This window comes from Procambarus clarkii, chromosome 45, assembly GCF_040958095.1.
Source record: "Procambarus clarkii isolate CNS0578487 chromosome 45, FALCON_Pclarkii_2.0, whole genome shotgun sequence".
Taxonomy (NCBI): Eukaryota; Metazoa; Arthropoda; class Malacostraca; order Decapoda; family Cambaridae; genus Procambarus; species Procambarus clarkii.
The window spans coordinates 14,054,915-14,082,617 of NC_091194.1; the positions used below are offsets into that span (position 1 = coordinate 14,054,915).

General features: G+C 39.8%; 1 protein-coding gene across 1 annotated transcript; it reads right to left on the reverse strand.

Annotated features, from left to right (window-relative positions):
- Positions 1-766: 766 nt before the first annotated feature.
- On the reverse strand, positions 767-21,156 carry LOC123770111 (putative uncharacterized protein DDB_G0286901). Its single transcript, XM_069300887.1, has 2 exons — positions 20,293-21,156; positions 767-1,102 (listed from the first exon to the last, which is right to left on the reverse strand). Exons 1-2 carry the CDS (start codon positions 21,154-21,156, stop codon positions 767-769), a joined length of 1,200 nt encoding a protein of 399 aa, XP_069156988.1.
- Positions 21,157-27,703: the final 6,547 nt, after the last annotated feature.

Consider the following 27,703-nt stretch of genomic DNA (forward strand, 5'->3'; position numbering starts at 1 on the left):
CCGTCTTGACGGGGAAGTGGCGCCCAAGACAGCATCTCCGGTGAGAGGTCTTGACGACTCGTCTGTCCTCCTCACCTGTTGTGCTCCGCACGCTGTTCCCACGGCTGACAACCCACCAGCAATGTTCCTGACGTCTGTTCAAAAAGGCTTTAAAGATTCGCCAATCACGTTTCCGACATTACTAATCAACTCTGACGACTAAAACGACCACGTTTCTGACACAATTATCGAAGCTGACGATCCATCAATTGTGTTTATAATGTCCAGCGACCTTCACCGTCTTTCAAATTTGGTAGACTGCCATTTTCCATCTCGTCCGGCCTGTTGTATTCGTATTAAAGTGTTGCATAGATTATACACAACAGGTATTGATTTATATCCAACTTTTTAAACACCTGTCATGCTTGGTTAGTGTGTCAGATATTTCATTGGAGGGTGTTGTTTCAGAATCACTCGTGGTTCTCTGTTATAGAGGACTTATACTCGTGGTTCTCTGTTATAGAGGACTTATACTCGTGGTTCACTGTTATAGAGGACTTATACTCGTGGTTCTCTGTTATAGAGGACTTATTCTGTTATAGAAGACTTATTCTTGTGGTTCTCTGTTATAGAGGACTTATACTCGTGGTCCTCTGTTATAGAGGACTTATACTCGTGGTTCTCTGTTATAGAGTACTTATACTCGTGGTCCTCTGTTATAGAGGACTTATACTCGTGGTTCACTGTTATAGAGGACTTATTCTCGTTGTTCTCTGTTATAGAGGACTTATTCTGTTATAGAGGACTTATTCTTGTGGTTCTCTGTTATAGAGGACTTATACTCGTGGTTCACTGTTATAGAGGACTTATACTCGTGGTTCTCTGTTATAGAGTACTTATACTCGTGGTCCTCTGTTATAGAGGACTTATACTCGTTGTTCACTGTTATAGAGGACTTATTCTCGTTGTTCTCTGTTATAGAGGACTTATTCTCGTGGTTCTCTGTTATAGAGGACTTATACTCGTGGTTCTCTGTTATAGAGGACTTATACTCGTGGTTCTCTGTTCTAGAGGACTTAAACTCACGGTTCTCTAGTTTTAGAGGACTTATTCTCGATTTTGTCTGTTATAGAGGACCGATAACTGAATTCGACCAATTCATCGGTCGAATTGTCTTTTTTAATGATTAAAGCACCGCAATATTGACGTTTTTATTGATGTATTATTGAGGCCAGGATGGTTGATGAACTCTTAGGAAGGTGGACGGCAGGATTGACTTATTGTCCTGCTCCGTAGATTTTTGTCCTTGATATATCACGTTATTTGTTGTTGTTTCGTTGGGTATTTGGGCGGGTTGCTTGGGTTCGGAGGTTTCGGTGAGGCAAAACAGTTGGTTTTTTTACGGAGTGGCAGAGCGTCGAGAGACCGGGCCGCGTTATCAGAGGCGGCACAATCGTTGTGACTCTCTGAAGGATTCAGTTATCGCTGTGACAGGCAATATTATATATATACAGGTAATGTTATTGTGGCAATTAATCATTACTAAATAAAATGGCGTAATTGTAAGATTGTTCATTATTCGTCTGCTCGACTATTGAATGTTAGTTTGTAATACAAGTTAACACTAACATACAGGTTGTTTACGCTTGGCCGGTGTTGTTACACTCTAACAAGCGCCTCACTGTGTCAGAAACGACGAATTACTCTATCGACGACAAATAAAATCATTTGGAATTTGAAAATCGAGGCACTTATAAGTCAGCTCAGTTTTCATGCTCAACATCTGCACTTACCTCTTCCCCCTCCTCTTCCCTCACCTCCTCTTCCCTCACCTCCTCTTCCCTCACCTCCTCTTCCCTCACCTCCTCTTCACTCACCTCCTCTTCACTCACCTCCTCTTCCCTCACCTCCTCTTCCCTCACTTTAATTCTCTCCTCACTTTCCCTCTTGCCTTATATTGCCTTCCCTCTCCTACTCTTGCTCCAAAGACAAAACCACCAATTACGGAGGTTACGGACTCCTCAGACGAGGAAATCTTGCTAGGAGCTCCACCGCCACAGCACAAACACGACACCTACTTGGTACAAAACCTCCTCATAGAGGTCCCCTCACCAATCTCCAACGAGAGCACGGCCATGTCAACTCGCAGCAAGTTTCAAAGTAAACACTGAAGGCCTAGAGGTCTACACTAACTCCACCAGCTCCATAACTGGTACAGCCAGCTCTCCGAGGCTGGAATCCACCATTAACACCCCTATCCCTCCACAGATCTCTAGTATCAGCTATTGGTGCTGGTAATGACTCCAAAGAGCTTCCACTTACGGGCTATTCATGCCCGTGCAACTTTAAGGAGGTCTTAGTCTCTCTCAGTCAATACTCTTACTCAGTTACTACTTTATTCCAGTTCAGATAGAAACGCCATCATTTTCCTTGTGATTTCTCTATGTGTGGGTTGGATTATTTCTTTTCATTTAGGTTATTGTGTCTTGTTTGCAGCACTGAAGAGCTTGTTTGGCGTCACTAGACAGCCGAGAGGTAGACAGTGCTCATGAATCTCAGACGATCATCTACAAAGGATAATTATCAGATAATAACTTAAAACATGCAGGCGATGAGTCACAATAACTTGGCTGAAGAATGCTGACCAGACCACTCACTAGAAGGTGAAGGGACGACGACGTTTCGCTCCGTCCTGGACCATTCTCAAGTCGATTGAATGATCGACTCAAGTCATTCACAATCGACTTGAGAATGGTCCAGGACGGACTGAAACGTCGTCGTCCCTTCACCTTCTAGTGTGTGGTGTAGTCAACATGAAGGCTAATGTTTGTGTTGCTTACCTCGAACCAATACTTCCCCGAAGACTGAACACCCATAACCACGCTTACTGCATCACCGTGCAATATGCAGGTCCCATTCATTAGCCTGTGTTGCTATTAACATTGCTGCTGTTGTTCCAGGTATGGCAGAACGCCAAGAATACCGTGATATATGTTGCCACAATGGTTCCTGATGCCTCAGAGAATCACGAGAGAGAGAGAGAGAGAGAGAGAGAGAGAGAGAGAGAGAGAGAGAGAGAGAGAGAGAGAGATACAGACAGACAGACAGACAGACAGACAGACAGACAGATAGGGGAAAAAGGGAATTGTGTAAATTTTCGTCTTAAACTGGTTAAAAGGAATTTAATGTTATATTTGATATTGAATTTAATATTAACACAGCCACAGTACACACATGAAAACCAGAGAGCAGAGACACTGATGCTGTGTAAGGGCATCAGAGCATCAGAGGCATTGATGCTGTGATGCAACAAAATATAGAACATTTTCAGACCAAGACAAGAACTCTACTGGATAAGGAGTTGTTTACGTCCAAGACCAACGAGAGACTATAAGAGAACAAAGTGGCATAATGTGTCAAAACCCTAGGAGAATTATCTCAGCAGCAGGATATGACATAGAAGGAGCCGGCCGTAGCTGCTGAGAGAGATTGACGAGGTGACAGAGTGATGAAGGTAGAGGAAAAGTGACTGACGTACTCACGTCATATCTTCATGTTAAGATCATTAATATGCATACGATGAGTCACAATAACATGAGGAGACCACACACACTAGAAGATGAGGAGACGACGACGTTTCGGTCCATCCTGAACCGTCTAGGACCATCCTGGACCGTCCTGGACCATCCTAGACCATACTGGACCATCCTGGACTGGACACACGATTTGATAATTGTCCAAAACGGACCTAAACGACGTCGTTTCTCCCTCTTCTGGTGTGTGTGTGTGTGTGTGTATATATATATATATATATGTGTGTGTGTGTGTGTGTGTATATCACGAAAATAAACACGTGATTAAGAATGTGACAATGTCAGACCACGGAGGAAAAATGAAACAGGAAATTTCCTTAAGTACTTTCGTATATTAAATACATCTTCAGAAGGTCATTTTACAGATCGAGTGATGGGTATAAATAGGCAGGAGAGAGTGGTGAAGTAAGGTGAGGTACAATACTTGGACAACGCAGACGGCCCATTGGCCCATCAGATGCACCCAATTGGCCCATCCGATGTAGCCCAATGGCCCATCTGATACAGCAGACATACAAGCATAATACATAGGTAGTTATAACATAAAGAGGTAAATATATACAATAAATTAGTGAGACAAATGTTTTTCAATGATTCTACTTAAATCGCCCTTTAGCTGATCTATTAGAAATGGATCTAAGTTATATAGACCACTGCTAATATTCAAATTACTTTCTTTGGTGATCTGTATCAAAGCAGATTCAATTATGTTTCTGTTATAGGTGCTTTTACAATTTGTTATTGAAGAAGCACTCTCCCAATCAATTTGGTGAGCTTTTTCTGACAAATGCACAAACAAAGCATTAGACAATTGGCCATGTCTTACAGAGTATTTATGTTGCGATATTCTACATTTTAAATCTTTAGATGTTTGCCCGACATAGAACTTATTACATTCCTTACAAGGTATAAATACCTTGTATTTATTACATTCCTATATATATATCCTATAAGGAAATTTCCTGTTTCATTTTTCCTCCGTGGTCTGACATTGTCATATATATATATATATATATATATATATATATATATATATATATATATATATATATATATATATATATATATATATATATATATATATATCTGTTATACCTGTTATTCTAAACTTCATCATTTATCACTACGTGAGTAATCTCATCCCATGAAAGGTTCACGCTACTAGTACCTCCATTTCCATGATAGATTCACTAAGCACTGCCATCTATTTCAAAAGTACTTGCTCGTGATAACTGCTGCGCTTATGGAGTGGCACTGCCACCACTGGTAGCCTGGTACTGCCACCACTGTTAGTCTGGCACTGCCACCACCGGTAGCCTGGCACTGGCACCACTGGTAGCCTAGCACTGCCACCACTGGTGACCTAGCACTGCCACCACTGGTAGCCTGGTACTGCCATCACTGGTGACCTAGCACTGCCACCACCGGTAGCCTGGCACTGCCACCACTGGTGACCTAGCACTGCCACCACTGGTAGTCTGGTACTGCCACCACTGGTGACCTAGCACTGCCACCACTGGCTGTGTGTTAACCGTTCATGGAATGTGTTTTGTTGTTGTTGTTGTGATCAAACATGCACGCAAAAGTGAGCCACAACAATACGTTTCCGTAATGAGTTCGAGTCTGTGTGGCCTCGAATTATTTTGTACTGTAATGCATGGCCGAACGCTGAATTATTAAAACAAGGCAGCCGAACCTCGCTACAGACCTCACCCAAGCGAACCAAACACCCCCCCCCCCCAATCCCAGCCTTTCCACCCTCAGTCAATAGGCCTCAACCCCTCTATTAAACCCCCCTCACACCCCCCATCCCACAATAGGTCACCCCTGCCCTGTACCTCAGATGGTAGCTGGAAAATGTGATACATTTACGTAACTGTGGGAGGATTATTTTTCCCCTTCTCACTAAATGTAATCTGTCCTTTGTCTGGCTATCATAAAATAAAGTTTACAGAAGTTTGCTCTTGCGTGTCGCGTGTAAACTTTCCCAACTTTACTCCCCAAAAAGTGCTAAGAACGTCTCAGGACCTGGTACAAAATGTGTGACGACAAACTTCTTTTGCATTTGTTAAAAGTTATAAAACGGCAAGAAAGAGTTTAGGTAATATATATATATATATATATATATATATATATATATATATATATATATATATATATATACATATATATATATAATGTGTGTGTGTGTGAAAGGTTTGAACATGTTAATGGATAACCAGGAAGGAAATTGATAATGGGGAATGTTTGAATAATTTCCTGTATATTTAACACAGGATCATGCAATTTCAATTTGCAATTTCCTTTGTGTTTTATACTCTATAAAATGTTTTTATTGTTTTGGGAGATTTACACACATATTTATGTGTTAATATTCGAATTCTCAACCTCTCAACTGACTCAGTTTATTTATTGAATAATTTATTCTTTATAAAAATTGGTCTCTAGATTTTGTCTCCAAGTATGAAGGACAGATGCTAGGGACTAGCCTCATTAAGTTTTGCAGTATGACTGGGGTGTGGCAAGGGGACTGTCATAGGCGGGATGGGGTTAGTCCCCATGCCTACCTATAAGTGGAATCTATGTAATTGTATTTATCAGTTCATGATATTTTAGATATTGACATACAAAACGCATATTGGGATTGCAGATTTGCATTATGGGAGCTCTAAGTACTTGAATGACGGAGCCTTTTGGGCTCGATCCGAGGCTATGCTAGGACACGCAAAATGTGTGTCACGCAAAAAATTGACACGCAAAATGTATATTATCATGGCTGACCTGCATTCTGGCGACTCCCAACGCTTAAATGACGCTAGCAGCCCCAATATAGCATTATATACTAAATGAACAACAACCATATTAACAATATTTAATTAAATTTGCATAATTCTCTCATATTAAAATCACAGACAACACTTATATGACAATAATTGAAGCACCACTTAAACATATTAAAATGACATAAGCGAGTCTAGATTCTCTCTGAATGGAGTCAGTAAGACGTAATATATTATACAGGAGTTCAACACCGTGTTTGTTAACTGTATATACACAGGTGTATTCAGCCTCTCGGTGTATATATATACACTGAGAGTTTACTTAGAGCATGAACAATGTTCAGGGCGCAAAGTTGACTTGTTGTTTGGTCAATAAACTATTGTTGAGGCCTTAATAGCCCCCCAGAGGTTGATAGGTCTTAGTATAACAATATATATATATATATGTCGTACCTATTAGCCAGAACGCACTTCTCGGCCTACTATGCAAGGCCCGATTTGCCTAATAAGCCAAGTTTTCATTAAATAATTATTTTTCGACTACCTAACCTACCTAACCTAACCTAACCTAACTTTTTCGGCTACCTAACCTAACCTAACCAATAAAGATAGGTTAGGTTAGGTTAGGTAGGCTTGGTTAGGTTCGGTCATATATCTACGTTAATTTTAACTCCTATAAAAAAATTGACCTCATACATTATGAAATGGGTAGCTTTATCATGTCATAAGGAAAAAATTAGAGAAAATATATTAATTCAGGAAAACTTGGCTTAATAGGCAAATCGGGCTTTGCATAGTAGGCCGAGAAGTGCGTTCTGGCTACTAGGTACGACATATATATATATATATATATATATATATATATATATATATATATATATATATATATATATATATATATATATATATCGTATATTCTGTATATTTTAAGTTTCTAATCATATAGCAAAAACAGTATAACATTAAAACTAATATCCTTGACAATTTGATACAATCTACATAATTAAGGATGATATAAATCTCAGCTCAAGCAAAAAAAAAAAAAATATATATATATATATATATATATATATATATATATATATATATATATATATATATATATATATATATATATATATATGTCGTACCTAGTAGCCAGAACTCACTTCTCAGCCTACTATTCAAGGCCCGATTTGCCTAATAAGCCAAGTTTTCCTGAATTAATATATTTACTATAATTTTTTTCTTATGAAATGATAAAGCAACCCTTTTCTCTATGTATGAGGTCAATTTTTTTTTATTGGAGTTAAAATTAACGTAGATATATGACCGAACCTAACCAACCCTACCTAACCTAACCTAACCTATATTTATAGGTAAGGTTAGGTTAGGTAGCCAAAAAAAGCTAGGTTAGGTTAGGTTAGGTAGGTTAGGTAGACGAAAAAACATTAATTCATGAAAACTTGGCTTATTAGGCAAATCGGGCCTTGAATAGTAGGCTGAGAAGTGCGTTCTGGCTATTAGGTACGACATATATATATATATATATATATATATATATATATATATATATATATATATATATATATATATATATATATATATATATGAGGCTTAATGAGGCGGTAAATAGGACAATTATTTATTTAACAATTACAGTTTTGAGGCGGGCGAATTACTGTCTTAACGAGGGCAATTGTGGAAATAATTACTGTGTACGTAAATTTGGTTTGAATTACTTCTGGGGAATTATGTCCCCACTCTGGGGATCTTAATCCCCTTCCGGGGATCTTAATTCCCTTCTGCGGATCTTAATCCCCTTCCGGGGATCTTAATCCCCTTCCGGGGATCTTAATCTCCTTCCGGAGGATCTTAATCCCCTTCCGGAGGATCTTAATCCCCTTCCGGGGATCTTAATCCCCTTCCGGTGATCTTAATCCCCTTCCGGTGATCTTAATCCTCTTCCGGGGATCTTAATCCTCTTCCGGGGATCTTAATCCCCTTCCGGGGATCTTAATCCTCTTCCGGGGGATCTTAATCCCTTCTTGAGGGATATACTGCTCCTCTGTAGCTATCAACTACTTTTCCTAACATTTTATCATCCTTTCTAGCAGTTTGCTTTCCTCTACTGGAAATTTAACAACCCTCCTAGCAATCTACTTCCTCTCCTAGCAATCTACATCCTCTCCTAGCAATATGCCACCTCTCCTAACCATCTACCACCTCTACTATTAATTTACCGCCTCTACTAGCAATCTATCACCTCTACTTTCAGTCTACCACCTCCACTGACAATCCACAACCTCTACTAGCAATCTACTAATTCTTCAAACAATCTACCACCTTTCCTAGCTTTCTACTACCTCTAATAGTCCTCTATCACCTCATCTAACATTCCATCACCTCCCCTAGCAATCTACCACATCTACTATTAAACTACCACCTTTTATCCGTTACATCCGATGCGATTCGTTCCATCCGTGGCGATCCGTTACATCCGTGGCGATCCGTTCCATCCGTGGCGATCCGTTACATCCGGTGCGATCCGTTACATCCGACGCGATCCGTTACATCCGACGCGATCTGTTACATCGGGAACAACTCTGGATTTTTTTGCAGCAGTCACGAATGAATTGGATTTGCATATTTCAAAATCCTGAGCTGCAATTCAGGGCAATGTTGTGCACAAGTACGCAACATGTTTCCTTGAGGCAAGCTGGAATGTGAGAGAATGGGTGTTAGTTGATTGGGGGATTGGTTGGAGGGGATTGGTTGATGAGGGGATTGGTTGATGGGGGATTGGTTGATGGAGGATTGGTTGATGGGGGGATTGATTGATGGGAGGAGTGGTTGATGGGGGGATTGGTTGATGGGGGGATTGGTTGAAATCTGTTCAGTGCAGCAAACTGGTGTAGTTATTGCTGATTAGTTGGGGGGGTCGATCCACATTTCATGGTGAGGCTAATGCAGATTGATTGGAGTTGAGAAGATATTTACGGTTGGAGTTCATCAGCAGACAATGGATGTAGTTGATAGGGATTGGTTAAAACTGATTGTCAGACCGTAGTGTAGTTTGCAATGATTGGTTGAGATGATCAAACATAATATGGTGTAGTTGATGATGATTGGTTGAAGTGGGTTCAGAGGAGCATGTACTCACTTAGCTGTACTCACCTAGTTGTGCTTGCAGGGGTTGAGCTCTGGCTCTTTGGTCTCGCCTCTCAATTGTGTGTGTGTGTTGATAACTCTCGACTCTATTTCATCAGATTTATCAATGGATTAAAAGGACTTTTAGAGAAAGTACTCATCTGAGCTCTTGTTCTCATCTGAGTACTTGTTGATGAGTGCTCAGAGGTACTCATCAACACAAGGAGACTTGTGTCTCACATAAGAACGGCCCGATTAGTTGTTTCCACTGTTTTGTAACAATCCTCAAGGGCGGATTAGGTAATAATCCTTGAGGAGTGATCCCAATCGGTGTTATCCAGCTTGGATCAATGTCGACATGCAATGTCGACATTGAACACCTATTGAATCAATTGAACATTGAACACCTACCAATCATAGATTGGCGCTGAAATTCCAATCAACCATTATTTACAAACATGGTGAGTAAAAATAGAGACGATATGCTAGAATAAAATGCATCATGAAATTCAGCGAAGAAGGATGAGTTTTTGGATTAATATATTAGAAAAACTCTTGAATAACCCCTGAAATATAGATACAAGTTTTGTATTACTTAAATGGGGTTTATATCAAAACGTCGTCTGTATCTCCTAACGAAGGAATCGAACCCGGGTCCTATCGGTTGTGACACAGACGAGCTCTGATCTCTGCAACAACAAATTATTGAATGAGACACAGCAGCAGAGTCCTGTCTATGACGTAGGATGCTCTGATTTGCAACATTCGTGCACATTGATTCATGGGCATTTCGACACAGAAAGCAGACGAAGCAACATCTATATTATTGAAGATTATCTTCCCTTTGTGCTTGATAAACGTCTAATTTATTGCTTGTGCCTCATTCAAGCTCTTTGTGAGCTCTTAAGAAGTATATCAAGCGTTAAATAGCTTTGGCAAAGGGACAAAGCAGATTAGCAATGTAAATCAGCTCACATTCTGTTGTCGAGGCGTCAAGCCGAGGCATGAAGGTTGAACGACTGTTATTTTATTCGTTAGTCCGGTGTAATTAGTTAATTAATACACGTGTGTGTATATATATACGCTGTTGATAAGAGATAATTGAAACTCGCGACTTTATCGAACTCTTTCTCTTGTTAAGTTCGTCTGCTCTCAGCTCAGTTGGGGACAGGTTGACTTTTTGGTTATTAGAACTGTGTATTATGTAGGTTAATATGTGGGTTAAGGGATGAGTTAAATATGTGCATTAAAGGGGTCGAGTTAATGTGTTAATAATCTTAATTAATCTGACGCACCGAATTATAAGGGAGTAATGAGAGGGGACTCGAACCAACGTCCTAGATGCTCAAGTCGCATCCTGTAATTACGGACTCTGGCTAGGCACGACCCGTCCTCAGGGCAGGCCCGACCCGTCCTGGGACGACCGCCGCTTTAGCGAGCCTAGCCTGAGTACAGGTTGAAATATAATTGCCAAAAGAACCTAAACAACCAACTCAACCTCATCTAGGACTAACTATACCCCATTTTCTAATGTATAACATAATGTATTTTTCCTTTAAATTTACAAACGAGGAAGGTGTCTGTGTGACGCAGCCAGGTGTGCGTGACGCAGCCAGGTGTGCGTGACGCAGCCAGGTGTGCGTGACGCAGCCATGTGTGCGTGACGCAGCCAGGTGTGCGTGACGCAGCCATGTGTGCGTGACGCAGCCAGGTGTGCGTGACGCAGCCAGGTGTGCGTGACGCAGCCATGTGTGCGTGACGCAGCCAGGTGTGCGTGACGCAGACAGGTGTGCGTGACGCAGACAGGTGAGCAGAAGGCTCTCAAGAGAGAGCATCAGTAGTAGTCACCAGCACATCGGCGTTCCCAGGGACGAGCGCTCAAGTGAACTCCTTCAAAGTCACACCCAAATCGACGGCTTTTAAAACTCTGCAAGTTGAACGCTTGGAGTGTCCAGACCCGAATTCTGTCATCCCGGGAATAAACGCTTTTCAGGTTTTCCTTATTTCCAAATTGTTGTGTCCGAGTGGCGTGGAAATACACGTTAAACATCTGTCATTATTGTCACATTGCTCGCGGTTATTTGTGTATGTTGTATACAGCTCTCAAGTTGTATATGAGATGTTTAACGTTGACAGGAAATTTTGGAGGATTGACACTTAAACTCGCTGTCTGGTTGGCTGGCTGGCTGGCTCGCTGGCTGGCTGGCTGTCTGGCTGGCTGGCTGGCTGGCTGGCTAGCTGGCTGGCTGGCTGGCTGGCTGGCTGGCTAGCTGGCTAGCTGGCTGGCTGGCTCGCTGGCTGGCTAGCTGGCTGAGTCTCTCCTTTCTCCTCTCCTCTCTCCATCTCCTTTTTTCAACCCTCTCCCTTATCTCTATTCCCAACTTTCTGGTCACTTCTTAACCTGGTCATTCCTCATCTGGTCACTCCCTCACCTGGTCACTCCTTCCCCTGGTCACTCTCTCACCTAGTCACCCCTTCACCTGGTCACCCCTTCACCTGGTCACTCCTACACCTGGTCACTCCTACACCTGGTCACCCCTTCACCTGGTCACCCCTTCACCTGGTCACTCCTACACCTGGTCACTCCTACACCTGGTCACCCCTTCACCTGGTCACCCCTTCACCTGGTCACTCCTACACCTGGTCACTCCTTACACTAGTCACGTGATCCAAATACATAACAAAAAGAGGCTGCCAATCTCAGTCAATCATGGTCTAAACAATACCAAATATTTGCCCTTACATACACACAAATATTAACAGAAGTATACAAATCACCCCGACCGAGGCTTGACGCCACTTCTGGTGTATTGTGTAGCTGTGATACCTGAGAAATAAACGAGCTAAACGAGACAAAAATCTCACACACACACACACTGCCTGAAGGTGACGAGACCACAAACACTAGATACACTAGATACTAGATAGTGTATCTAGATACACTAGATGCAATTATAATATATCCCCCAGGTAAATGTGGAAATATATTTTTCAGAGCTAACGAAGCGATGATTCGAAAAACAAACCATGTAACCCAAAAAAGAGGGATACAAAGAAAAATCAACGATGAACGAAGAGAAAATTCCCATTGACTTGATCCCCCCGCGGGAGCAAAGAAAATGAAACGACACAGAAAGATATGTTCACTATCTGATGAAAAATCAACAAAGAGACTCTGCTAACAGGGTTGCAACTCGCCGAGTGGTTGCGAGATGAAGAGCAGCATCCAGTTCTGGGAGTGACGATTGTGTTGATAAGAAGGATGATTGTTGAGGCGATGAAGAGTAAAGTGGTGACTCACACACACACACACTCATGGTAATATATATCAATATAAATAAGTAAATAAGTCCCCCCCTATATATATATATATATATATATATATATATATATATATATATATATATATATATATATATATATATATGCAATTGACGATCACAAAACACTGATCATTTTATGCGGAAAATCCACAGAGAAATATGAAATGAGGTGAACGTTTCGGCTTGTTAAAGCCTTTGTCAACACCAGGAGTCTGGTGTTGACAAAGGCTTTAACAAGCCGAAACGTTCACCTCATTTCATATTTCTCTGTGGATTTTCCGCATATATATATATATATATATATATATATATATATATATATATATATATATATATATATATATATATATATGTCGTACCTAGTAGCCAGAACTCACTTCTCAGCCTACTATTCAAGGCCCGATTTGCCTAATAAGCCAAGTTTTCCTGAATTAATATATTTACTATAATTTTTTTCTTATGAAATGATAAAGCAATCCTTTTCTCTATGTATGAGGTCAATTTTTTTTTATTGGAGTTAAAATTAACGTAGATATATGACCGAACCTAACCAACCCTACCTAACCTAACCTAACCTATATTTATAGGTAAGGTTAGGTTAGGTAGCCAAAAAAAGCTAGGTTAGGTTAGGTTAGGTAGACGAAAAAACATTAATTCATGAAAACTTGGCTTATTAGGCAAATCGGGCCTTGAATAGTAGGCTGAGAAGTGCGTTCTGGCTATTAGGTACGACATATATATATATATATATATATATATATATATATATGTATGTATCTCGGGGGGGGGGGGGAGACCTATATACTCTCTATATAGGTTTTACTCATATTTTTTTAAATGTAAAATATGATTACTATTAGTGTACTGTGTGGATTTGTGAGCCTCTTTGGGGTATAAGATATAGGCTGAGCTACTCTATCCTTCTGGGATGTATTTTATTATCTATAAACTAACTTGAACTTCAACTTGTTCATTCCTTTAACCACCTTTATTTATTGAAAATAAAACAGTATCAGAGAGCAGGGCTTGGTAGTAGCTATGGCCCATGTTTATAAGACCCGCCTGCACCATAAGGAGGAATTTCAAGATTGATAGCCAAATAATTACCATGGTTATCTAGGGGGGCATAAAATAGCACTTTCAACAGGTCAACAGCAGCACATGTGACAGGTAGTTACGCTCAAGGATGTATTCCCGCGCTCGCATTTTATTGGTAGAAACTTTGTGTTGACATTCACCTCAACAGCCAATCACAAGGAAGGATCAGCAGTAAGCTCCGCCCCTCTTTTCTCTCTGTTATTGAAATCAGCAATCTTTCTTTGGTCTCTGTTTCATCTCAGACCTCCAGCATACGGCTCCCAGCAAACTTTTGGAGCATAAGAGATGTATGCTGCAGTGGGCCTATGACCCCATGCCAAACTTCACCTCAATCTCGCATCGAACCCACAATCTAACACGATCCCTCATGTCTACGAATCGAGTCTCCAAGACGCCAGGTGAACGGAACCCACCATATAGTTATCGTCAGTTCGTCACAATGTCCACTCAAATAACATTCGAACTGGAGCGTTGACATCCACCAAGGAGGCTTTCCCTCGATTGTTTCAAGCGCAGGTTGGACATGTATATGAGTGGGATTGGGTGGTTATAGATAGGAGCTGCCTCGTATGGGCCAATAAGCCTTCTGCAGTTGCCTTTGTTCTTATGTTCTTGTGTTTCAGACTTTAAGAAACTTATCAGAGCTTCTATCCAGTTTTACCCAACTCTCCGGAGCACCGCTTGAGAGAACTTTATTGGATTTTCTTACGTAATCATCATTGATTACATTGATTAATGATGATTAATCATTTAATCATCAATAAAATCACACAATGTCGTCAAACATATATTTATGTAAAATTAAGAACAACTTAACACCAAAAACAGAGTAAAAGTGAACACAAAGAAACATCAATATATGATCATGAAGAAGTAGTGAGAGGGACAGGTAGTTATCCTGTGATTGATTGATTGATGATTAAGCCAGGCAAGAGGTGGCACGGGCATGAATAGCCCGTAAGTGGTAGAATTTTTTGAAGTGAATGTGATCTTTGGTCGTGAAAGGATGTACTGTGTGCTGAGACCGCATTTAAACTGTGAGTTCTTACTGTGTGGTTGCTATTACGGGGGAGGATACTGCTTAACAGTATTTATGAGGGTGTCCAGCTGCTGGGGTTACCCCGTCCAGGGGACAGATATAGTCTTGTGTTCTCATTGGTTGAATGGGGGTACTGGGTGATTGGCTGGGGTACTGGGTGATTGGCTGGGGTGTTGGGAGGTTGGCTGGGGTACTGGGTGATTGGCTGGGGTACTGGGTAGTTGGTTGAGGTACTGGGTCGTCGGCTGGGGTGTTGGGTGGTTGACTAGGGTACTGGGTTGTTGGCTGAGGTGCTGGGTGGTCTATAAACAGCAGTTTTCTGTCAAACTCAACATGCACTTCACTCCTTTTATATCCACAATAATTCCTCATTACACCTGCAGCTTGTTCAGCTATTCATCACTGAGGTATTCATCGCTTGCATTCATATACCAGCTGGCATATACGATCTTCCACTTTTCTCGTGCCAATAAATAAAATATTTTTCATATAAGCAATTATTTCATTACGTCTGCTCAGTGTACTTTCAAAATATTCTCTTCTACCAACTTCTAAAACACGTTTTCCCCGTTTTACATATTCTTGCGTCTATCTTTATCCATCAACTTTACCCATCCAACTTTATCCTTCAACTTTATCATTAAATTTTACCCATCCACTATTCTAACTGTTACATTTCAATACATCTTTCCCAATGAGCTTCCTTCTATTCTGAAGAAAAAAATCCTTGTCTCCTCATTCTTTTGTATTTTCTGCTTACTAGACTTGACTTTGTATCCCTAAAAACTACTTTCTTCTCTTATCTTCAAATTATATTGTGACTTTCACTAAGAAGTTCCTTTCATTGACCAGACCACACACTAGAAAGTGAAGGAACGACGACGTTTCGGTCCGTCCTGGACCATTCTTTAAGTCGATTGAGAATGGTCCAGGACAGACCGAAACGTCGTCGTCCCTTCACCTTCTAGTGTGTGGTCTGGTCAACTTACTTTAGCCACGTTATTGTGACTCATCGCCTGCAAGTTCCTTTCATCTTTCTACCAGTTTGTACAACTTCACACTCACTCACTTGTCATTCCTAACTAAACATTTCTTGTATATATCCCACCTGGTTCTAGGACTCGCCTTAACATAGTTCTGTTTTCGATGTTTTCCATCAACTGTTCTCCAGTACTCAACTCTCATTGTAATCACAATAATAATAATAATATTTTATTCATAAGAATGTGCGTACAAAGAACATAAGACAAGGTGCAATTGAAGGGGTAGGGAGCTCCTCCAAGAACCTTATGAGGACCTCATAGTGAATGAGGGACATCATTGAGGGACCTCATGAGGGAATGAGGGACCTATGAGGGACCTCATAGTGTTCCTCTAGTGAATGGAAAGATTCATATTACTTACCACCAAGACAGACCAATCTACAGATATTCTTAACACTGGTCTATTTCACACATATTTCAATACAATTCTATCAAAATGTATATAATTAGACTTTTTTTTGGGGGGGGGGGGGAATTTATTTTTATTTTATCAATACACTGCATATTTATGTTTATAAAATGTATTAAAAATGTATAATTATCTGAAGTTAAATAAATTTATCCATTTTACAACTTTTGTCAATATTTCCTGCCACAGTATTTTGCGTTTATACCAAAAGTATATAGAATAGAACTTCCAAAAGTATTTTTACCCGGTAACAACTTATTGGAGTCTTACCACAATCTCCCATTCGGAAGTTCACAGCTCAGTTAGCTCACATTTCACTGTAAACTCACATATCAGTGCAAATTCACAGCTTAACGGAACCTAGCAGCTATACATATAATCTCAAAGTACTCTTATAAGCTCACATATTAGTTTAAAATTCCCAGCACTTCTTAGACCCCTCATCTCAATATAAACTCTCAGCTCTCTATGAAAAATCACAGCTCGTTGTAAGCATACGAATGTAAGCTACCCAAACTCTCTGTAAGTCTGCAGCTCTATAGTAAGCTCCCGAGTCTCTGTAATCTCGCAGATCACTGTAAACTCTCAAGCCCCCTCAGGAAGCACAATGTGAACTCCCAACACCCTGGAAGTACAGTGTAAACTTTCAGTTCTCCGCCCTCGGGGGGGGGGGGGAATGGTCTTGGGGGTATCCACCAATGGTCTTTATTGCTGTTCTTTACCTTGCCCCGAGGACCATAGACGGTGTAGGAGTTCCATTTGTTTAATTCACCTGCTGTAAATTCAGTCTCAGTGTTAAAGAACAGTTTCACTCTGTTCTTAGGTGGATAGTATCGCCTTTGGTCTTAGATGGATAGTATATTCTGTGGTCTTAGATGAATAGTATCATTTGTGGTCTTCGATGGATAGTATATTGTGTGGTCTTCGATGGATAGTATATTCTGTGGTCTTCGATGAATAGTATCTTTTGTGGTCTTCGATGGATAGTATCTTTTGTGGTCTTCGATGGATAGTACCTTTTGTGGTCTTCGATGGATAGTATCTTTTGTGGGCTTCGATGGATAGTATCTTCTGTGTTCTTAGATGGATAGTATCGCCTTTGGTCTGAGATGGATTGTATAGTCTGTGGTCTTCGATGGATAGTATATTGTGTGGTCTTAGAAGGATAGTATCTTCAATGGTCTCGGATGAACAGTATCTTTTGTAGATATGGGAGCGAACTTTAGATAAACACACACGGATTTCATTTTCTGCTGAAAGGAGACGATTTCTGTCTTTGCTCTTGATACTAGGTAAGTGAGAAAATGCTTCCTCATATAAGAAAGAAGTTGAAAACTGCATTAATATATTTATTGTTCCTCCAGTGAATGGTAAGATAAGTATCTTTACCACTGAAACGTGATATTTTTCCTGAGATTCAGTCCACTTTTAAATCCATGAAGACCTTTTCAACTGATTCATGTGAAGAAACATGTGTTCTACATGGGTAAGCTTCTGCTCCTATTGTTTTCATTCGTGGAGCCCCCTAGTGATCGACCTCTCGTGGATCCTCTGGTGACCTCTCGTGGGGCCCCTGGTGACCTCTCGTGGAGCCTCTAGATCCTCTCGTGGACCCCTAATGTTGCAGGTAAAACTCTGATTGAAAACCACTGCTACAGTGGTAGACAGACCTTATAAATCTACCTTGAGGTTACCTTGAGGTGTTTCCGGGGCTTAGTGTCCCCGCGGCCCGGTCGTCGACCAGGCCTCCTGGTTGCTGGACTGATCAACCAGCATCAACCTAACCTAACACTGAACAACGTTATGAAAACCATACTCTATGAGGCAGATTGTTTCACAAACCAGTAATTGGTTTTACTACCTTGTGGTAATTTAACCGGATAATTAGCCTTGGCATTGAAATTGTATAGAGAGAGTATTGTGCCGCTATTAATCCTAATTATGCCATTTACCTGTCTGGATAAATGGAACTCTACACTGTGTAATACCCAAGTTTCGAATGTAAACATTGTTTTTTTTATGGGGGTGAGGGAACTGGATAATAATTTGTATTTCATTGATGAAATATGATTCATTGATGTACATGATCACTGTTGTTGTGTCTTTAAACGTCAGAAAATGCAATATATATGTAGTACAGATTTCTCAATAATTCCCGTCCAAGCTGTTCTCTGGCTGTGTTCCTCTTGCTTTGATCGACCGCAAAGACTCATTCATCAATTTTGGCATACTCGAAACCTCTTAAATTTCAATTCCTTATATATATTAGAATTTCATAAAAAGGTTGGTGAGGGTTAGGTTATGCTGGGTATATAGGTTCTGTTAGCAGTTATTTTCATATCTAGTATGCAGGTGAAGCCTTAAGAGAAAGATGGGATTCGAACAGAGGACGAGAGTGAAACATTGTTCGAAAAAAGTTCGAACGTTCTCAGTTGTGAATCCTGTGTAAATGGTTTACATTCATAAGCAGGTAGTTTGGCTGCAGGAATAACGAGGACATTGTGAATTAAGACAGCAAACAGCAAACAGCTGCTTGCTGTTTGTAAAGCGTCTATGAAGTACTCGCCGAGCACTCGTTAAGCACCCTCGAAGCATCCTACTGAGCACCGGCGAAGCATCGCACGTCTCAAAAGAAATACAAGTTCGATCAAAGGACGAGATTGAGTAATCCTTTAAAATCTTACACATTTCTTTTATCCAGCTGATGGGGTAATGGTTGGAGGGGGGGAGGGATGTTGTGGGGTGAGGGGGGAGGGGGGACTGGTGGTGGGTGGGAGATTTGGTGGAGATGGGAAGGGATTGAATTTTTCCACCACAGACGTGGCCACACATTTACATTGCTAACCAGCATATATATATATATATATATATATATATATATATATATATATATATATATATATATATATATATATATATATATATATATACAGTGTCTTCTGTTCTCCATAAATGTTCAGTGATTTATTGAACAATCAATCACAGAAGATGATTGTAGTGCAATTCAAATGCTAATCTAACCTGCATACTTAAAGACATAGATTTATGTCTGCCCTAAATAAACAGGGTTCAATATTTTGTTTTGTTTTACGTAATGTCATTAATCTACGTTTACAAAGTAGAAATGCAATTCATACCAGCTTATGTATACTCTCTATACACACAGACTGGTGGTAGTATACTGATAGGTGGGGGGTGGACAGGTGGTGGTTGGAGACTAGTATAGTGGTATAAGGGACTGGTGTAGTGGTAGAAGGGACTGGTGTAGTGGTAGAAGGGACTGGTGAAGTAGTAGAGGTTACTGGTAGTGGTAGTTGCATCAGAACCTGAACTACCCAGCCTGTGTCTCCCTCAGTCAAAGCTTCCACACAACAATAACAATAATAATTAATAATTACCAATTAATAATTAATAACTATTCACTAACAATAATAGACATAATTTCTTACTAGATTATACAACAAAATAATGAAAGTGTCCCTTGTGAAATAAAAAGACACAATGGACATCATTCCCCAGCAGTTGACACAATTATCTCAACATATCCATCCATCATTTCTGTGGGAAAATTATGAGTTTCTCTGTATGCAAATTACCCATAAACAAGCAACCTATCTTCAAGGATTATTACAAGCAACAGCCTCAGTTATTACAAGCCTGCTAATATGACCTGCAGTTGTCTCTATAACAAGCTATTCATCCACTTAGGTCACTCCACTACGGGCTCACCATGGCCCGTGCTACTTGGATCTTTTAGTTCCAGGTAGCGAATCTTTAACTTAGTTCACTGCAGTTTGACTGCTTTTGCTCACAAAGTGATATTTATTATTTTGTGTAATTTTTTTTTATATATAATTTTTCATAACCTATATTTATGTTCTTTTTTCTTGCACACTTACGAACGTGTTTGTATAAATTAACACATCCACAAGGGCCGTGACGAGGATTCGAACTAATCCTGTGTATTGAAGGGCGAAAAGGGAGAATGGCCTATTGACATAGCTCGAGTGCATGGGGGAGTTGTGCATGGGGGAGTTGTGCATGGAGGAGTTGTCCATGGAGGAGTTGTGCATGGAGGAGTTGTGCATGGTGGAGTTGTGCATAGAGGAGTTGTGCATGGAGGAGTTGTGCATGGAGGAGTTGTGCATGGAGGAGTTGTGCATGGTGGAGTTGTGCATGGGGGAGTTGTGCATGGAGGAGTTGTGCATGGAGGAGTTGTCCATGGAGGAGTTGTGCATGGAGGAGTTGTGCATGGAGGAGTTGTGCATGGAGGAGTTGTCCATGGAGGAGTTGTGCATGGAGGAGTTGTGCATGGTGGAGTTGTGCATGGGGGAGTTGTGCATGGAGGAGTTGTGCATGGAGGAGTTGTGCATGGTGGAGTTGTGCATGGAGGAGTTGTGCATGGTGGAGTTGTGCATGGAGGAGTTGTGCATGGAGGAGTTGTGCATGGAGGAGTTGTGCATGGAGGAGTTGTGCATGGAGGAGTTGTGCATGGAGGAGTTGTGCATGGAGGAGTTGTGCATGGAGGAGTTGTGCATGGTGGAGTTGTGCATGGAGGAGTTGTGCATGGAGGAGTTGTCCATGGAGGAGTTGTGCATGGGGGAGTTGTGCATGGAGGAGTTGTGCATGGAGGAGTTGTGCATGGAGGAGTTGTGCATGGAGGAGTTGTGCATGGAGGAGTTGTGCATGGAGGAGTTGTGCATGGGGGAGTTGTGCATGGGGGAGTTGTGCATGGAGGAGTTGTGCATGGAGGAGTTGTGCATGGGGGAGTTGTGCGTGGGGGAGTTGTGCGTGGGGGATGGTTTGAATTAGGACAAAATCTGGGTTGGTGTCACCCAACGAACCCACAACCTTATTGCAACGTTGTGAGTAAGGAACATGGATATCAACGATCAACGAGTCATGATGCAAATATCATAATATTGCAGAACAATGATGCAATATTGATTTTTACCATCTTGGAGAAGTTAGTGGTCACGCGAGACTCACCAAAATTGGGTCGAGGTTTGGGGTTGACAGCTTTCACTCAGGGTAATATTCACGTCAGGTATGAAGCTGACAGCTTCAATTCATAGTAATATTCAAGCCAGGATGGGAGTTTTCAGATTCCCATCCACTGTAATATCTTGGTGGGAAGTTTAACAGTTTTCACATTTACAGACACAATCGACTTGAAAATGGTCCAGGACGGATCGAAACGTCGTCGTCCCTTCACTTTCTAGTGCGTGGTTTTGGTCAACTTACAGTTATCACTCGTGGTAACTTACAGACTCCACCTATGGCAACCCAAGTGCCAGGTGTGGAATTTGTAGCCTTCATCCACGATAACACACATGCTAAATTGAATTGCAAATCACTGTATTCGATGCAAATCCCTTCCAAACAAATATTTGAAAATCTGGCCAAAAATTTGAAAGAATTATCAATATTGTTTTAAAACAATATGTCATATATATATCCTCGTTATCACATGGGGTAGAATACTGTAAAAATAATGCAAGAAATACAAAATAAAATGGCACCATTTTAAAATAATACTGTCATTTTTGTCTCTGTAATATTATTCAAAGTATTTTATAATCCCTATCAGAGAGCATAGTAAATCGTGCAACTCTCAACCTTGTGTAAAACTAATGGAGTATAATTGGAATTTGCTCGTTATATTACTGCCTGTTGATCCCACTAATCTGGCCACCGCGACTCAGGTAAATTAAACCCTAATTGTTGCAACATGCAAATGCTCGCTCAAATCCAGGATGAAAATCGCCATTGTGTTGGGAATCTCACCACTGACACCTGCGTTGTAAATCACACTAGCGACCGCTACACTACTCCCATAATGCCTCGAGTCTTATGCTAAGATTAAACTATCCTTGTATTGCCGAATGTGTGTGTGTGTGTGTGTGTGTGTGTGTGTGTGTACTCACCCACCTAATTGTACTCACCTAATTGTATCTACTTACCTAATTGTACTTGCGGGGGATGAGCTCTGGCTCTTTGGTCCCATCTCTCAACCGTCAATCAGCTGGTGTACAGGTTCCTGAGCCTATTGGGCTCAATCATATCTACACTTGAAGCAGTGTATGGAGTCAGCCTCCACCACATCACTTCCTAATGCATTCCATTTGTCTACTACTCTGACACTGAAAAAATTCTTTCTAACGTCTCTATGGCTCATTTGGGCACTCAATTTCCACCTGTGCCCCCTAGTGCGTGTGCCCCTTGTGTTAAAAAGTCTGTCTTTATCTACCTTATCAATTCCTCTGTGAGTCTTGTATGTGGTGATCATATCCCCTCTAACTCTTCTGTCTCCCAGTGACGTGAGGTTTAATTCCCGTAGTCTCTCCTCGTAGCTCATACCACTCAGTTCTGGTACTAGTCTGGTGGCAAACCTTTGAACCTTTTCCAGTTTAGTCTTATGCTTGACTAGATATGGACTCCATGCTGGAGCCGCACACTCCATGTATGCGTATGTGTGTTCGCTCGTGTGTGTTTTTTCTACTTTTTGTTACTCTGACACAACGGTGTAATTAGGTATTAACTTTAAAAACAGCTTTGAATACGTTGTTACATAACACAAACAGTGACTCACCAAACACACACTGTAACCAGAAATTGTTTTGATGATGTTACTTAGACGCAATGTTACATTTAGGTGTTAACGTTAAAGAAACGTTGTGATTACTTTGCAGGTGTGACGGAACCTGCCGTGGCTTGTCAACTAAAGTGCCTTCGAGTTTAAAGACAATGCAAACTACGATTGTGTTAATTAACTCGTTTGTAAATACCTGGGCAAAATCTGACTCAAAACTGATGATTATGTGAGAGCATAAACATGTGAGTTGAATATTATGTGAGTTGAAACAAATAATAATTATTGACTCATCTCAGATTACTTTCAAGGCAAATATGTTAAGAGTATGTGATTTGTAAATATAATATTTTGTTTATAGTGATAATCCTTTATGATGATTCATTGTACTGTAGTCCTCCTTGCGTTGAGGTAAGGTCTACAATGCTGTATTATGAACGTATACTCTCCTTGCAGCTTGCTCTCTTCATTTACAACTCCGTAAAAAATTCATCCTTCTATCTTACCCAGAAACATACAACATACCCACCTAACATATCCAGTCCAATGCACGGAAAATGTAGATATTTTTGAGCCGTTGCATTCTATGGTAGGTTGCATTTGCACCATTGGTTACCATCTTGAGGTTATCTTGAGATAATTTCGGGGCTTTAGTGTCCCCGCGGCCCGGTCCTCGACCAGGCCTCCACCCCCAGGAAGCAGCCCGTGACAGCTGACTAACACCCAGGTACCTATTTTACTGCATTAGCAGGCAATTACAGACAAGAACTCGGTAACAAAAGAGGTTTGAGTATCTGACGTATATGAAGAGAAACTCTAATTGAATCTTGTGAGTTCGCGATATATGTAATTACATTTTCATCGGTAATTGAATTCATAGACCTGAGGGTAATCTTGAATTCAAATGAACGAGAAATTGGAGGATTAGAATACAAGATTATTTGCAAAAATAAGATACTATCAAGTGGTTCAACTTGCATGTCTTTCCAGGGTATTGAAGTTACTCTTTATGCAACGTCTCTAGGGCATTATACAATCATTTGTTTGTAAACAATCATTTGTTTGTAAACAATCATTTTGTTTGTAAACAATCATTTTGTTTGTAAAGAATCATTTGTTTGTAAACAATCATTTGTTTGTAAACAATCATTTGTTTGTAAACAATCATTTTGTTTGTAAACAATCATTTGTTTGTAAACAATCATTTGTTTGTAAACAATCATCTGTTTGTAAACAATCATTTGTTTGTAAACAATCATTTGTAAACAATCATTTGTTTGTAAACAATCATTTGTAAACAATCATTTGTTTGTAAACAATCATCTGTTTGTAAACAATCATTTGTTTGTAAACAATCATTTGTTTGTAAACAATCTTTTGTTTGTAAATAATCATTTAATTGTAAAAATCATGTGTTTCTGATATTTCTTATGAACTTAATACAGTATTTATCTAAGCTGTATTTGTTATTGGCTGCGTTGGCAGCATATTTGATCAGCTCGAGTGTGATATATCCAAATGTTTGGTTAGTTCTAGATTAACAAGGGAATGCTAAAGAAAATTATATTTTAATTTCATTTTAGGTGATGGAAAACTTTATACTTACTTGACAAGATTAGGGTCGTGGAATAATATTTAATTAAAATTTATTGTTGAATTAAGGTTAATAATATCTACAGTTTTTTTTTAATTCAGATTGAATATTTTCTTTTGTTTCTAAACTTGGAGATAATTTAAATAGTTTCTGAAGTTATTAAAAGTTATATATGAGATAAGTTTTATGAGCTCTATATAGGTGATTCCAAGCCAGGTTGAATGTATATTCTTCCTAAGATCCATAAACAAAGTTTCCCAATAAGATCAATAATTTATTCTATTGGCAATTTTAATTATATATTTGGCAAAATGTTTGGAGACATTTTACTAAAAATAAAAATAATATAGAAAAGTCAATACACTTCCGTTTATAAATCGGTTCCTTGAAACAAAACAAGTACTGTTGTTTTGGGCAACGTGCTTGTTGAATCACTATTAATAAATGTCCCATTAAAAAAGCACAGTTGTATTAAATAATCTAACTCAAGAAAATTCTTGTAATTTTGATTTGAATAAGCTTCCTTAACTGTTAAAAAAAACTGCAACTTTATATTGCTGCCTTATCTATCTATCTATCTATTCGTAGATAGATAGGGTAGCAATGGGTTCAGATCTTGACCCATTATATGGTAACTTATTCCTTAGTAATGGTGAGAAACATTTGATAGCTATTTGTCCCTCTGAATTCAAGCCAATTTAGAATCGTCAATATGTCAACGATTCTTTTATCATTTGTATTGACCACTTACATGTGAACGTGTTTGATAATTATTTGAATTCTATACATTTTAACTTAACAATTTAGACTAATTCCAAAATAGCATTTCTTGACTCATATTTAGTAATATTAGGAATATTACGGGATTAGGGGGTTACATTACATATGCTTGTTTGCTATTTAATGGATATTTTGTGTGTATTTCAGTATATTTAGAGTTTTTGAGTGCATATGCGTGCATTTTTACTAATCTTCTGTGTACTTTGAATATTTCTCAATATATACGAGTCAGGAGTACGTTTCTAGTGTTTTTTTGTGTTTTGTTATATTTATAATTTTTTGGCAGTATTTTCCGTGTTTTGGGCTTATTTTCAGAGATTTGAATGTTTTTAAGTCTATTTTGAGTGTTTTTAGACTGATAGTCGTTGAAAGTCTCGTTCTAACCATATATTCCAACTTTGATAATGCACTTAGGAAAGTGCGAAAGACTTGGCGTTGTTCAAATTTGTGTTTAAAATATACAAAAACCCACATATAAGTGTGGGGAATTTTTTATACAATGTTATTGCACTACTAGGTGTGTACTCACCTAGTTGTACTTACGGGGACTGAGCTTCGGCTCTTTGGTTCCGCCTCTCAGCTGTCAATCAACTGGTGTATAGATTCCTGAGTGTATTGGGCTCTTATCATATCTTCATATGAAACTGTGTGGGGATTCTGCCTTCACCACATCACTGCCTTATGCATTTTTCCTTTTTAACTACTCTGACACGGAAAAAAGTCTTGCTAATGTCTCTGTGGGCTCATTTGGGTACTCAATTTCCACCTGTTTCACCTTGTTCGTGTTCAACCCATGCTAAATAGTTTGTCTTTGTCCACCCCTGTCAATTCCGATGAAAATTTTGTAGGTGGTGATCATGCCTCCCTATACTCTTCAGTCTTCCAGGGACGTGAGGTTTAGCTCCCGTAGCCTTTCCTTGTAGCTCATACCTCCCAGTTCTGGTACTAGTCTGGTGGCATACCTCTGAATGTGTGTGTGTGTGTGTGTGTGTGTGTGTGTGTGTGTGCGTGTGTGTGTGTGTGTGTGTGTGTGTGTGTGTGTGTGTGTGTGTGTGTGTGTGTGTCTTTCTTTCTCTCCATCTATTCATATGTTTATACACATATGAAGATATATAAGCCTTCCTGAGCTCTGTGTTTTCCACCCAGCAAGACGATGCAACAAGAAAGGCAGTGAGTCGAGGATAGAGAAGGTGGTGGCGTGTTGACCTCAAGGGAGTAATAACAGACAAGTCTTTTCTAAAATGGCCTGGAACTGGCGGCTCCTCACACATTACTCAGTGTTACCCTTTTTATACTTCGTTTTTTACCTGTTTTTATTATTGGTTATGTGTTCTCTAATGATGGGAGAGCACGGCGTATATGCCTGTTCTCCCCTTGTGCATGTGCGTGTCTGTGTGCGTGTCTGAGTTTCGTAAGGACACGATACTGTTCGTGTTATCTATTACCATGAGTGTGGTACTCCTGGAGGGATCAATGGCCGTCCCCTGCGGCTCTAGCCCACAGTACCTATCCTCAAGTCTTCTACGTAGTGAAATTAAATGAATCTGAGTCTGTGTTCGAGGCAGCTGTAGCCGGGGAAGGGGGCCAAAAAAGTGCAATCAGCCGTATTTCCGTAATATATAATAAAAAAAATCTATTTTTCTCATTCATAAATGATTATTATATGCCATTGATGATCAAACCACTTTTTCTATCTCTGTTCGAATCGCACCTCTGTAAATGCTCTTCATATACTAGAAATACAAATATTTACTAACAGAATCTAAATACGTAACCTAACCTAACCTACCTCTATGCAAAAAAATATAATACATAATAATATTACAAAAATAATAAATATAATTCTAATTTGAATGTACAGTATGTTATACATCAGTTCCCCTTTGGGGTTGATCATTGAATAAATAAACTAACAACCTGAGAAAGCGTTAATGTTAACAGAAGAATCACTAAAACAAAGGGCGGTCGAGTTTTCAAAGTATAATTTAAAGAATAAAGTCTTATAAACAAATCCACAAGGGCCGTGACGAGGATTCGAACCTGCGTCACGGCCCTTGTGGATTTGTTCATTTGATGCATCACGTTAGTGTGATCTCTGTGTGTAATAAAGTCTTATACTTTTGTCTTTGTTCAAAACAACGATTTTTACACACGCTTCGTTCAGTTTCAGGTTAAATTGTAAACTCTACTTATCTCAACGTAAGCCAGACCCTTCACCTAAGTTTACCGTTACCTGGCCTAAGCTAGCTTAAGCTTATCTAATCTAAACTTAACTATTCATAAGTAAACCATATATGATACATTAATTTATATATGAGGTAATCTGTATGATTATATCATGTGA